This window comes from Pan troglodytes, chromosome 2 (genome assembly GCF_028858775.2).
Source record: "Pan troglodytes isolate AG18354 chromosome 2, NHGRI_mPanTro3-v2.0_pri, whole genome shotgun sequence".
Lineage (NCBI taxonomy): Eukaryota > Metazoa > Chordata > Mammalia > Primates > Hominidae > Pan > Pan troglodytes.
The window spans coordinates 111066562-111081759 of record NC_086015.1 but is presented as its reverse complement, the minus strand read 5'-3'; the positions used below and the strand labels follow the sequence as shown (position 1 = coordinate 111081759).

General features: G+C 35.5%; 1 protein-coding gene across 22 annotated transcripts in view; it reads right to left on the bottom strand.

The window, feature by feature from the left end:
* BBX (BBX high mobility group box domain containing) overlaps positions 1-15198 on the bottom strand; it is a 286521-nt gene that overhangs the window by 72875 nt on the left and 198448 nt on the right. For all 22 annotated transcript variants that reach the window (NM_001280179.1, XM_054680299.2, XM_063805266.1 and 19 more), the window contains 2 exon segments: positions 3182-3249; positions 7240-7435. In NM_001280179.1, coding sequence (NP_001267108.1) covers positions 3182-3249; positions 7240-7435 — 264 coding nt within the window.

Below are 15198 nucleotides of genomic sequence, written 5' to 3'. Positions count from 1 at the left end.
TATTTCTATTTTACAGGGTCTCAGTAGAGACATGCTTAGTCTGCTATTTTGAGCCAGGAGTCACTCCTTTATGTCTTTCGTGCTCAATGTATCGACTTTGCTTCCTCAATCAATAAATTCTGTAACAACCAACATTGTTTTAAATAATTTATCCCAAATAATTTATGCATTTCAACGTACTCTGGATATAAAAAAACAAGGCCGATTATGTGCAAATAAAAGAAACAAAACAAACTATCAAAATGCATCCATTTTTTTCATCACAGACCCAGTTACCACAATGAGACTATAGAACCACGCTAGGCTTAGTAATAGAGGCACATAAAAAATGTTGAAATAATAATGCAAAAAATCTTTATTGTAGATTAAGAATTGATCAGAAGACAGAAAAAAAGAGAATACACATTTTGTTTGTTACTATTTGCGATTGATATCTCAAGAAATTATAATTTCTCTCTAAAAACTCTAAGTGCATTTCAGTAGATCTAGGAAGCAGTATAGGCTTTTAATCTGGGACTTTATTATTTCAGTTACAGTAAGCCTCTCTACCCTCTAGAGATGCTTTTTTAAAAGAAATCTATTCCCTATGTTAAAATTTTCATATTTAAAAAAATAGTCTTTTGAGGACTTTTTCTATATGGTTAGGTCTCAAGTCAGTGAACAAAAGAAAACCTTCTCTGTTTAAGAATAATATTTCAGAATAAGGGTTCTGTCACGGCATTTTTAAAAGCCATTATGATTAGACCATTTGTTGGTGGCAGAATTTTTGAAAATGTCACTTTGGTCTTACCTCACAATACCAACAGACTTCACAGTAATTGTTCTAAATGTCAGAAATATGAAATTTCTGTATTTCTCTTATCTCATTATCCTGCTAGTCTTCTTAGGAAAACATAAGTACATATTTATTACATTTGTCTCATGTTCATCTGCCTATGCATATAAGCTCGTAAAGTTCATTATCATGTCTACATATCTGGAATAAGACTTCGGATAGAAATTCAGGTGCTAATGCAGTCTACTGATAGCTGTGAAGTAAATTCTCAAACTACCTATATTTAGAGACAGCATTATTTTATACAACTTTCACTGTTTAAATAACTCAAGACTATTTTCAATAATGACCTAAATATCTCTGAGATGGGAAATACTGAATATGAAAAAAGAGTTGTGTTCTTTGAAGTGATTCTTAAAGACCTAACTGCTACCACCTTCTTCCTTAGCATAGATTCTCCTCTCCCATTATGGTTCCCTTCCTTCAATCATTTAGCTTTCTTTGATTCTTTAGCTTGAGAATTCTCAAAACATTTCCACTTCAGAGATAGAGGGTCCATCACAGCATTGAGTTGCATGTGTCAAAACTCTGCCTTCTTAAGAAGGAGTAGGAGAACTTCTCGTTGAAAAGAGCCCAAAAGGCAAACTTTAAGCAAAAAGGGGAAAAAGAAACCACGCTTTTTTTTGACTAGCATCCATGAGTTCTACAGACGTTGATTTGTTTACATTTGTACCTGAAGGTTAAAAAGAACACTAAATAGATGTTGCGAATGAAACACTATGATAATTTAAATAGTTAAGAAAGATGATGCTGGCTTTCACAATTCAACGTATTCTTGGGAATCATATTGAGTCAGACGTGTTGAAAGGTCAAGTGCATATTATTAGTCCAACATTCACCTTTGGAACACGCTTGGGATACTCTACACCTAAGTGAGAGTTTGATTTGTTAAGAGGTAGCAGCAATGTGTTAGAAAGTGAAATGATGCCTGACAATGCTATTATGTTAGAAACTACAAACATGATGAATAATGAGTATGCAAAAGCACAAAGTAACATGTATGTTTTTCCAGCTGAAGATTAGCACAAAGTAAGTAACTACCAGTGCATTTTTTACACACTTATACATTTCTTGCTACACTGAAGTGAACAGAATCAAAATAATTCTGTTAAATTGAATATATAGTCAACAATTGTGGATCCCAAATGTAAACTATAAAAAATAAAAACCTTTTATAATGTAAATAGGTTATTATCTAATTATATGTCTACAAAACCACTATTTGAATAGCCTTCAAGTATAATATGTATGACATAATCACAACTAAAAAACAAAAAGTAAAAAATATGACCCAAAATAAAATTGAGTCATTGCTATTTGGCCCTAAACAACAATTCTGGTTGGGGATTGAAAAATTTCCATCTCAAAAACCTAAGTGTGGTAAAATAACATGACCTGTAGGTTAATTCAATTGGCCTCTGTTAAATGTCTCTGGGAAATAGGGGAATTCTACAAATGCAGACTGTGCATGGTTAACTGCCACTACCTGCCCGTCAAAATCATACCTAAAAATGTTTAGCCAAAGCAGTCCAATAACTAGATCATGAAACCAAGGTCATGAAAGCCTAGGTCCTTTTTCCATTTTAAAGATTCAAACAGGCTGAGCACAGTGGCTCACATCTGTCATCCCAGAACTTTGGGAGGCTAAGACGCTTGAGCCCTGAAGTTCGAAACCAGTCTGAGCAACATGGCAAAACCCTGTCTCTACACAAAATACAAAAATTAGCTGGGCTTGGGGGCACATGCCTGTAGTCCAAGCCACCCAAAAGGCTGAGGTGAGAGAATCACCTGAGCCTGGGAGGTTGTGATCATGCCACTGCACTCCAGCCTGGGCAACAGAGTGAGACCCTGTCTCAAGTAGGGGTGGGAAAGAAGAATAAAACAATCCTGAAATGCCATGTTTCCTAATTTTCAAAACAGCTGTTTGGAATTATTCAGGTACCAGAGAGACTGACAGCTGCAAATTTTTAGCTATCATCTTTTCACTAGCATGTGAACATCACCCAAGCAGAGAATGTTTCGAATAAATGAATTACAGCACCCAACTGACATAACCATGAAAGAGTCATGCAAACACCAGTGATCTATATATTGCATTACTACAACCTTACTTGTAGGTTCAGAAAACAACACCTGACTTGTGTTTACATCCTCATGGCCTTATTTACACCACTTTTTTTTACACTCAACACACAAGACACACAGAAAGATCTTAAAGAGAAAGATTATAAAGTTTGTTCATGAGCTGTAAACAGTGAAAATGCAGAATGAACAACGTAAACAGACTATAACTGCGTTCCCAACCCGCAATATGTGCAGAGTGGAGACGGAAAAGGACTGGCTTACCTCTGGTGTGCCAAGAGCATGTTCTCCAGCTAACAGCAGCATACTCAGGCCTCCCATTTGAGTAGGATCTAAATAAGTCAAAAACAAATCACCAACTTATAAGCATAAAGTACATACAATCCACAGAGTCAAAAAGAATACTCATAAAGACTAGCAATTAGAAATCCAACAGAACCACATATAACTTTTTATAAAAACTTTTAAAAACTCTTTATGCAACAGTAACCTGGCATATATGTGCTTAGTGCTCATACTTTGTGAGCCTCTTGAATACCACTCTTGTCTCACCATTCCAACAACACTTTCTTCAATACCATTGCTGTTTGTAACATTAATTTATCTCCTAATGCAATGTTTCTTTCCTTACTGCTTAGGGAGTTTAGATAAGATTTTTTAAACAAAAGAATGTTTCTGTTTGTCTTCTGAGAAATTTTAGATTGTTATTCTCAAATTATTAATTCTGCCATGTGAAATCAGGACTAATTTTAAAATAATAGGCTATCAGAGAACTAGAGAACAGAGAGAAGTTTTCAAATCAGGCCTGTAAAATCTGGTAGGTTTTATTCAAATAATCTTTCTTTACAGTTTTAAAAATAAATTTATATTAACTGATGTGTTTTTGACATTTTAAATCTTAGGGCATGTGTCAAACACATGCCCAAAATGCCTTCAAGGTATAAAATTAATGCTTTTTATGTTATCAAAGTCTTTGTTTTCACTATTTCAATAATCAATATAAACAGAGAAAATAAAAACAGCAAAGTGGTAGATCTATAACCCAGGTTGTATCTAAATAAAGAAAGCAGAATTGGGAACAGTGGCTCATGCCTGTAATCCCAACACTTTGGGAGGCCAAGGCAGGAGGATCTCTTAACGTCAGGAGTTTGAGGTTACAGTGAGCTAAGATCGCAACACTGCACTCCAGGCCTGGGTGACAGAGTGGGACCCTGTCTCTAAAAAATTAAATGAACAAATAGAAAATAAATAAAAACAAAGAAGTTATCAAAGAAAAGGCACCTGTGTCCTGTAAGTCTATCTTGAATTAAAATTCAGAAGTGTAATGAAAGAACATATGTAAAAATGCCTAACTCGGCATCTCTCCTAGTACATATAAGGTCCTCAATGTATATTTAATTTCAGGAATCTACAATTGAAAATGAGGAGCAGTCAAAATGTTGCACAAAGAAATTCAGTTGTTTCTTTTCTTTTTCGGGTTGAAGATATGTCCTTAAGTACATCTTTGTATACAACCTGTCTTAGGAACTCATAAAGCAACTTTGACTATATGTTATCGACAGTTTAAAAAAAAAATTGCAAAAAAAGTTCTGAGGTAGTAAAAAAAAGGGGCAGGGGTTGGGGGAAGAGGTTATTAGAGGAAAAACTATGTTACCAAAAGATCAGGGGGTCAAAAAATAGCTCAACATTGGAAGGCAGCCACATAGGAAGACATACACAGAGAATACACAGACAAACAGTAGCTAATTTGATGAAACAAAGCTCTTTGGTATTGTTTTAAGACTCCAACTTCAACTAAATGCTAAGTTTAAGAAATACTATGGCTGTTGAAATAGATACTTAAATCTACTTAAAAATCAAGAGGGGGAAATGAATTTAGTAGAAAGTAAAAGTTTAGTTTGGTTCTTTAAAAGAGAAATACTTTTGCAGCTGTCATCCTAGAGATCAGGAGGATTGGATGATAGCTTTCTAAAGATAAAAATGTGTTAGTTCAAATTACAAAGTAAAATAGGAACATGATTACGTGATAATTTATACACCAATGTGACTTTGCAAGAAGTTTGCTGTATAGATACTAAAACATAGGCCAAGAAATTACCAATATCCTTTATATTAATTCATACTTACATAAAGTTATTTAGAACTATCAAAAACATATTGACATACATAGGATGCTTTCCTTAGTGCAATTAAATGAAAGGGCTTGCACTAAATTACAATCTACACAGCTTTCCCTTCTTGGATATCATACATTTGGTAATTTGGGGTTATTCAAAATTGCAAAATGTCATGTGACAAGGACTACTGGGCAAACAAAACAAAAGAGATTCCATATTGAGGTAAACAATCTGGCATTTAGAGGCCCTCTATTATCTCCTAGATTCAGATGTCTAAGCACCAGGATTTAATTAAAGACAAATTAGTTCGCTTTCATCTTGTTGAAAAGGAACATACCTGGAAATATCAGATCAATGTTATCCACTATATGCAAGCCTATCAAGAGTTCTGAACATGGATTTGCAACATATAACCCAAGCCATTATATAATGAGATAAATGCAAGGAAGGTGTTTTCCTTCTTTCCTGTACTTTCTTTTGAGAACACTGATCTTAAATACCGATCTGTAAAGATCTTGTTTGAAGTCTGGGTTCGACTTTCAATTTGCAGGTAAAAGGCAGATTAATAAAGTGTCAGAAACAGTGCTACAAAAAAGATATCTTTCATAGCTTTCTGCAGTTCACCTACAATTGTTATATGGTTTGTGAAGAGCAGATATATGCAAAAAAAAAAAAAGCCAACAACAACAACAAACTACATACCCTGGATCTAGATTGAGAATTGGGAGAAAAAGCAATGGATGTTATATGATGACCAAAGAAAATCAGCTGGAAGTCAGTTATCTATATACTCTTTCTGGGTTCTGATAGTAAGATGTGTTAGAAAGTACTCCAACTGATATAACCTGGGAAGTCCAGAAAACTCACCAAGACTATCTAATAACAAATGATTTGAAGCTAAAATTGTACAAAAGTGACAGCTAAAGCAAGGACAGATAACTATGTCTGATTCTTCTGGGACATGTAGAAGCATCATTTTGGGAGCTTACTTAGAATTACACTACAGACACCCAGATAGCAATCACCTGAATCCTTTTTTCCACCCTAGAATGCTGCCATTATGTTAGACTTCATTTTTTAGAGGCAGGGTGTTGCTCTGTCGCCCAGGATGGAGTGCAGTCGTGAGGTCACAGCTCACTGCAGCCTCGAACTCCTGGACTCAAGTGATCCTCCCATCTCAGCCTCCCAAGTAGCCAGGACTATAGGCACATGCCACCATACAGGACTGATTAAAATAATATTTTTTGTAGATTATATAGAATACTGCCACATACTTTACATGGTATGAATCACACACTGAACCATAAAGTCTTGTTAAATTTATTGGTTATTCAAAAAAAAAGTGTTATCACAGTATCACTCAACCTCTTTTCCCAACCTTTCCATATGCAAATAGTTCAATACTCTGATTTGGAAGAAAATTTGCTTCTAATACCAAAATAGGAACCCTGTAGCTCAATTGCAACTTCACTGCCTTTCCCCTGCTCATCTGCTAATTTCATCTGGCAAACTCCTCTTTTGATTACTGCATTGCAATAGCTAAGGAAGACAGAGCCCACTTGTAGGGTGAATATAAGTACTTTATTTCATGGTAATAAATGATTTAGCATACCTTACCACCCAAAGAGTACTAAAGGTCCCATAACAAATGGCACCATCTGGAATTTTAAATTTGTCTGTCCCATACAAGAATGGACATGAGAGGAGATAGACAGGATGGGAATTCTCTCTAAGACACAGCTATCAGGTCCATCTCAGATTTGTGATGTACTTGTTCATATTCTTGCCCTCAATGTTTCCAGCACCCAGATGATCTACATGACTGTGGCTGTTTAAGTAGCATGATAAGTAAGGTGCATCCTGGGATGGCTTACTAGTGTGTATGTGTGTGTGTAAGCTATTTTGTGAACATAAAATTTCCTAAGCTTCTGACAATCTCCATGTTGCTGTCTACTTTTCCATACTGTCAATGTCAGGAATTCACATATATTTATAATGACACTACCACTGAGGCCATATATCCTTTTTTAAATTACCTGTATTCTATATATATCATGATCCAATGCTTGAAAATATGCTATATCTTTGCCACTGCTTAATATTGGTTATAAATTTTGTCCCCCCTGCCCTCTGTATTGTTTAAAATGCTGCCGAAATGTATTGCCCTGTCCTTAAAGAACAGGTGGAAATAGTGTCTCAACTCACCAGCCATTCCAAAGTTAAGCTGAGGCATTTCTTCAGTCTTTCCTTTCTTGGGGCTTGGCAAGTCTCTTGAAGAGTCAGATGGGAAGGCCCAAAGTTTCTTTCGTGGATTGACAGTGGGTGTTGGGGATTTCACAGGCTTGTTTGTGGTAGGACACCATTTGTAGCCAGGATTTGCTTTCATAAATGCATCCTTATACTATAAATAAAACGACAGACAGCAGATTTTAATTAACAAATAGATTGAAAAAGTTCTAAAGGCTGTCACCCCATTCCCCTGTTTAGATACCAAGTGAGAAAAACAATTTCAGTGACTTCTGTGGCTCTCCTTGTAGAAGAATGACAATCTCAGCATAGGGTTCTAGAGATAGGACATGGAGTTATCTAATCCATTTGTGGGATAAGGATTCAGAAGCTGTATACTTTGTGTTATTTAATTCTCAACTTTAAAAAATAGTATCCAAAAAGCTTTCTGACCTCGGTGGGGAAAGGGAGTTGTTTATAATGCAATGAGCCTAGGGCTCTGGAGACAGAAGCAGGTTCAAACCCTCAAACTTCCACTTAGGGCTACAGTAACCAAGAGAAGGTAGCTTCTCTGGGCCTCAACCTTAGATTCCATAAACTGAGAATAATACCACCAGTGCCTAGGGTTATTGGAAGCAGTGGTGCATAGCACATCACTCATATCTTTAGCTAGCTGTAGACATTAAGCAAGTTGTTAAACCTTTCTCAGCCTCAATTCCTCTACTTATAAAGTGTAACCACACTTGCCACCATGCCAGGGGTCTGTAATGAGCATACATAACTGAATAGATAAATAAGCTCTAAGAGCACTGATATGTGATGTTGCAATAATCCATCACAAATTTTGTCTTATTTGGAGGTTTCAACCTTCATTGACAACATCTTTCTCCTTCATTTTTCTGTGGCTTGCTCCTGTTACCGTTTCTCTCAATTCTGCTACCTCTTATCTCTTGCATGACAATAATGTGAAACAAAATACATTTATTGCTATTCGTTACATATTTCCAAAAGTTATCTGTTAAGAATGTATTTTCCATATATTCTTCAATTTTTATTATTGCTAGACATTTTATTAAATTAATACAATTCATTCAATCCCATAAGCTTGCCTTTTAAAATGGTAACTTAATGTGTGACATGAACTAACTATAACTTCCAAACAGCTTTTAATTTTACCCAATAGTTTGAAAAAGGTCCTTTATCCTTGCTATATACTTTCCTTATACCAAGGATATACTTTTTTTCTATCATTTCCCTTTAAATCATATAAATGAAAACTGTAATATAGATAATTATGCAATGTTAATTGACAATGGTGTAGAATTATTTCACATTATCTTAACTCAAAGTTTCTGAATAATCCATTTTTTTACCTGTAAGATATATATGCCTATTGATACATGGATACATGTAGAAGGAAGGTAAGCATAAAAAACTGTAGAATACAGTCCCATTTTTCTTACAAAAATAATTAAAATTGGACACAAGGCCAAACTAGAATTCACCATCAAAAAGCAGAACGTGTTAGGAGGTATCAACTGTGATACAAGAGACACACTACCACAGTGCATTCATGTGCATGAGGGATTTACATATTAAGCTGAGGCAGACAAATAGCTTTGCCTGCTGTCTGGAAGTGGAAAGTGACAAATGGTAGGGTGAGGTGAAAATGGAAGTAGCAGACACATGCATCATTATCGTGTCCCAGTAAAAGCACACGGGCCGGGTTTGTCAGATGAACAGTCACTTGAACAAAGGTCACCACTTTATAAAGTGTCAAAAGACTTTCAAACAAATTGATTAACATATTTGTCATGAGAAATAAAATTATCTTTTTTTTGGGGGGGGGGTAGTTTAAAATTTTTAAGAAGGAAGTCATAATTGTGAAAAATGCTAGACAGGTGTCACCAGAATGATTGCCAGCATCAACCAATTTTAAAGCACCAATCATACCAATAGAGTCCAGCTTAAACTAATTTACAATGGGGAGCTGGTGCTGAAAATCACATAGAGCAGTTATAATCACCACATCCTAATTTCTCTTGCATGTATTCCACTCACCTATCCACATCTCAAATACTCTGTGAGCACTGACTAGATGACAGAAACTTGCCAGACATTGGGGAGAGAAAAGAGTATGAATTAGATAGAGTCCCTGTCTTCATATTGCTTACAGTCCACAGTTTACTACACAAATATATTATTTCTTTTTACACATGGTCCATAAAGCTGGACCATGGCTTCCCCTGGCTCAGGCAGGAAAAATGCTTTCACAATGGATCTGCAAAAGGGCTAACTACCTATATGAGTGGAATAACAGAGAGCAAGAGAAAGGCCGGGAACACGTGGGGTTTTATGGAAAACAATAACAGAATTTACTATGAGGGTCAACACTCAGTAACTGTATCACAATATTATTCTTGCAGATTCTTAAACTCAATGTAGATGTTCAAAACCACATTCATTAGTTCCATCAAGTATAAATTGAGTGGAAGAGTTAAGAATGTGAGAGATAGAGAACAGAACAACACACAATCTTTGTCCTTAAGGAGTTTAAAGTTTAGATAGAGATGCCATCAATTCATGTAAAAACACAAGTTAACACAAGCAGTATATGAGCATCAAGGGAGGGTGGAGGTAGGAAGAGCCTCAGGGTATGATGATGTCTATCTGTTCTCGGAAGTTGGCACTTCATCAATCACTCGCTCTGATTTAGCTAAAAGACAATAGTAGAAAGGCTTAATCATTTGTTGTGATGAGATTATTAGGAGAAGGCTGGGTAAGGGACAAATGGGGGAAGACTCTGTATACTCCTCTGAAGCAAACAGCTGAGTGAACTTATTAGCATGCAGGTCAATCATGTAGGCAAAATCCCTCATTACAGGACTGAAAAGGCCTAAGAGACAGGCCCCAGATATCCAAGGCCAGACTGTTCATACTGATGGTGGGAGGGGAAGCTCACTTATCCTCCGAAAACATCAGAAAAGCTATTGCTCCTAAGATTTCAATGGAAGACTCTCTCAGATAACAAAATTTTTGTTAAAAATACTGATTTTCAAAATTCTCCCATTAAATGAAAATTCACCTCATGGCTTCCAATTTATTTCTGCAAATTTCCAACCAATTAGATGAGGTAAGGGAATCCTACTTTGCAGTAGACACATAGTTCCTGACTTACATGTGGTGCTTGGTAAATGCTGGATCCCTTCCCTCAGGCCCTATCCACTACCATGTTTCCATAGCAAGAATAATACATTAGAAATCCTGCTACTGATTTTACTGTTATTTAGTATTGGCATCAAATACCCTTTGTCACAGTATTTTGTCTACTTAATATTTGACAAGGGCATTTTTATGTGACAAAAGACAATATTCTGTCAATCTTTTAAAAATGGAGTCTCAACATTACTTTTCCAGATCATTTACAAAAAACTGGAAGCATTCCCTTTGAAAACAGGCACAAGACAGGGATGCCCTCTCTCACCACTCCTATTCAACATAGTGTTGGAAGTTCTGGCCAGGGCAATCAGGCAGGAGAAAGAAATAAAGGGTATTCAATTAGGAAAAGAGGAAGTCAAATTGTCCCTATTTGCAGATGACATGATTGTATATCTAGAAAACCCCATTGTCTCAGCCCAAAATCTCCTTAAGCTGATAAGCAACTTCAGCAAAGTCTCAGGATACAAAATCAATGTGCAAAAATCACAAGCATTCTTATACACCAATAACAGACAAACAGAGAGCCAAATCATGAGTGAACTCCCATTCACAATTGCTTCAAAGAGAATAAAATACCTAGCAATCCAACTTACAAGGGATGTGAAGGACCTCTTCAAGGAGAACTACAAATCACTGCTCAGTGAAATAAAAGAGGACACAAACAAATGGAAGAACATTCCATGCTCATGGATAAGAAGAATCAATATCGTGAAAATGGCCATACTGCCCAAGGTAATTTACAGATTCAATGCCATCCCCATCAAGCTACCAATGCCTTTCTTCACAGAATTGGAAAAAACTACTTTAAAGTTCATATGGAACCAAAAAAGAACCCACATTGCCAAGTCAATCCTAAGCCAAAAGAACAAAGCTGGAGGCATCACGCTACCTGACTTCAAACTATACTACAAGGCTACAGTAACCAAAACAGCATGGTACTGGTACCAAAACAGAGATATAGACCAATGGAACAGAACAGAGCCCTCAGAAATAACAGCACACATCTACAACTATCTGATCTTTGACAAACCTGAGAAAAACAAGAAATGGGGAAAGGATTCCCTATTTAACAAATGGTGCTGGGAAAACTGGCTAGCCATATGTAGAAAGCTGAAACTGGATCCCTTCCTTATACCTTATACAAAAATCAATTCAAGATGGATTAAAGACTTACATGTTAGAACTGAAACCGTAAAAACCCTAGAAGAAAACCTAGGCATTACCATTCAGGACATAGGCATGGGCAAGGACTTCATGTCTAAAACACCAAAAGCAATGGCAACAAAAGCCAAAATTGACAAATGGGATCTAATTAAACTAAAGAGCTTCTGCACAGCAAAAGAAACTACCATCAGAGTGAACAGGCAACCTACAGAATGGGAGAAAATTTTTGCCATCTACTTATCTGACAAAGGGCTAATATCCAGAATCTACAATGAACTCAAACAAATTTACAAGAAAAAAACAACCCCATCAAAAAGTGGGCAAAGGATATGAACAGACACTTCTCAAAAGAAGACATTTATGCAGCCAACAGACACATGAAAAAATGCTCACCATCACTGGCCATCAGAGAAATGCAAATCAAAACCACAATGAGATACCATCTCACACCAGTTAGAATGGCAATCATTAAAAAGTCAGGAAACAACAGGTGCTGGAGAGGATGTGGAGAAATAGGAACACTTTTACACTGTTGGTGGGACTGTAAACTAGTTCAACCATTGTGGAAGACAGTGTGGCGATTCCTCAAGGATCTAGAACTGGAAATACCATTTGACCCAGCCATCCCATTACTGGGTATACACCCAAAGGAATATAAATCATGCTGCTATAAAGACACATGCACACGTATGTTTACTGTGGCAATACTCACAATAGCAAAGACTTGGAACTAACCCAAATGTCCAACAATGATAGTCTGGATTAAGAAAATGTGGCACATATACACCATGGAATACTATGCAGCCATAAAAAAGGATGAGTTCATGTCCTTTGTAGGGACATGGATGAAGCTGGAAACCATCATTCTCAGCAAACTATCACAAGGACAAAAAAACAAATAGCTCATGTTCTCACTCATAGGTGGGAATTGAACAATGAAAACACTTGGACACAGGAAGGGGAACATCACACACCGGGGCCTGTTGTGGGGTGGGGAGAGGCAGGAGGGATAGCATTAGGAGATATACCTAATGTAAATGACAAGTTAATGGGTGCAGCACACCAACATGACACATGTATACATATGTAACAAACCTGCACACTGTGCACATGTACACTAGAACTTAAAGTATAATAAAAAAATTTAAAAAATAAAATAAAATAAAAATGGAGTCTCAACATTACTTTTCCAGAGCATTTACAAAAAAATGAAATGCAAATTTGATGAACAAAAGCACTTTAATTTTAATAAAAGATAGACTTACCAACTGTTCTCCATTTGCCTATTTTTAACTGGGAGGAGGTGCTATCTAAAAGTCCACTAGTATTTCCAGTTATTATTACAGTCTAGATCTTTTCAATAGGGTGAAAGAGAAGTGGCAACCCTAGTGAGATTCAGTCAGGAGGGACCCAGAGAATGTCCGTATAATTAATAAAGATAGACGACTCTGGTGCAAATATATGAAGTATCATCTACCAAAATCGTGAAAAAGAGATTAAACTAGAAAATTATTGGATTTTTGAGAAAGAGATATAACAAATGTTTTACTGTATAATCACATATGCAATAGAGGGCTAAGTGAATATCTAGCATAATAAATTCTGAGACAGCTGTTTCTCTTCCCATCCACGAGCAGAAATCACATTATACAAGGGTGGAAGAAGAGAAGGAATTATCTGATAAGTGGTACTAATCTGTACTTCCTTAGTTTGAGGACCTTTCCTTCATAAAAATTTAAAAATTATCGTTAGGATAATATAACTCAATGCATTATCTGATCTGAATTATTCTTGCTGTTTCTAACAGAAAAAAAATCAGACTATTTCACTGACAGAAAATTGAATTAAATTTATGGTTTGACTGAACAATATTTTAAGTTCTACATTAAACCTGCAAAACTTTCATAATAAAGCCACTCCAACAGAAATTATATACTTGAAAAAGTGGTTTGAATATGTGACCAGGAAATTATTTGCTTGTTGTGTTGTGGAAATGTCATAAATGAAAATTTGAAAGCAAGGAAACTGGCTACTTCATTTGGCTATAAGGGCGAAAATTATTATGGCAATAGTAGTTTTTTTACAAGTATAATTTTACTCTTTAATTTGAATAATTACCAGAAGAGTCAGTTTAATCAGTGTGCACTAATTTTAAAAGCTGAAATTTCAGAATTTATTTAAAAATATAATTTTACTACTTTTAAAAAGGTAGACAGTGATCTGCCTACTAAGATCTGTCAATCTAAAAATTAACATCTGAAACCAAATACCAAAACGAGTTTTGAGAGACACAGTGTAAATTCTCAATTTATTATTCCCTAGTTATGGAGTTTTTATAGTCTTTATAAATTTATTTGAATATTTAAATACAAGTGTTTACTTAACAATTGGCAAATGGACTAATATTTCAAAATCAAATAGTTCACTTAATTAACATCTATGTTGCTAGAGGCTATTAATAACACTGGACAGTATTGGCCAAATTGGGCAAATGATATTTTTAGTTTTGTTCATTTTTGTGTTTCAAAGACTGATTTTGCATTTTAGTAGCCCTTCAATGTATTAACAGTTCATAATAAAAATAATAATCATTTAGATAGAGAAGTATGAAACAGAAACCAACATAAAGCTGCGTATCAGAAATAACCCTAAAACCAACATTTATATAGAGTTTTAAACTTTATGTAATGCTTGTACATATATTTCCTTATTTGTATCTTACATAAACTCTGTGAGGGCAAGCATCTTAATTGCCATTTTACAGATGTGGCAATTCAAAACAGTATGAGAAGTGAGGTTAAATGAGTTAGAATTTAATAATTTAACTTAATAAAATGAGTTTATAAACATTTAAATGTTTATAAAAGAACCTGGACATGATACAGCAATATTCACAAAGTTATTATCATTCCAAAAGCAAACATCTGAATATTTCTTTAAACACAGTAAGAAAGTTCTAATATCTGGAACACAGGAATGGAAAAGGTCTCAGAAGCAAGGAATGCTGTGAAACACAAAGCACACATCTTTAGGTTTACTATCTATATTCCACAAATGTGGTGGGGCCCCTAATTAAACCATACTCAAAAAGTGTAAGCCATTTGATTAGAAGTAGCCAAAAGGGGCTGACGGAGGAGAGAAATGGCAAGTGCTAGCTGAGGGTGGAACCCCCAACCCCTGCAAAAAAACAAAACAAAACAAAAAACAAAACAACTATGGAAAAGCAGAGAGGAAATTCAAGGAATAAAATAGTTGAGAATTACTATATAGACAAAACATTATTCACAAAAGTCTCACAAAGTCACAGATCATAAAGTGATTCCTGTGGAAATAGTGTGTTAAAGGTTTCAAAAAAAGTCAAAAGATGTTCTGAATACTTTGAGAAAGTATGTAAACAAAATTTTAATGAAATTTCTAGGATAAATATATAAAATAAGTTTTTAAAAGAAGAGTAAAGTTTCATCTATGTGGAAATCACTTAGGTATAGCAGCTGTTTCTCAGAATGCTGGATAAATGAGGTGCTACTCTAATAGTAGGCAAAGTGCTATAGCATG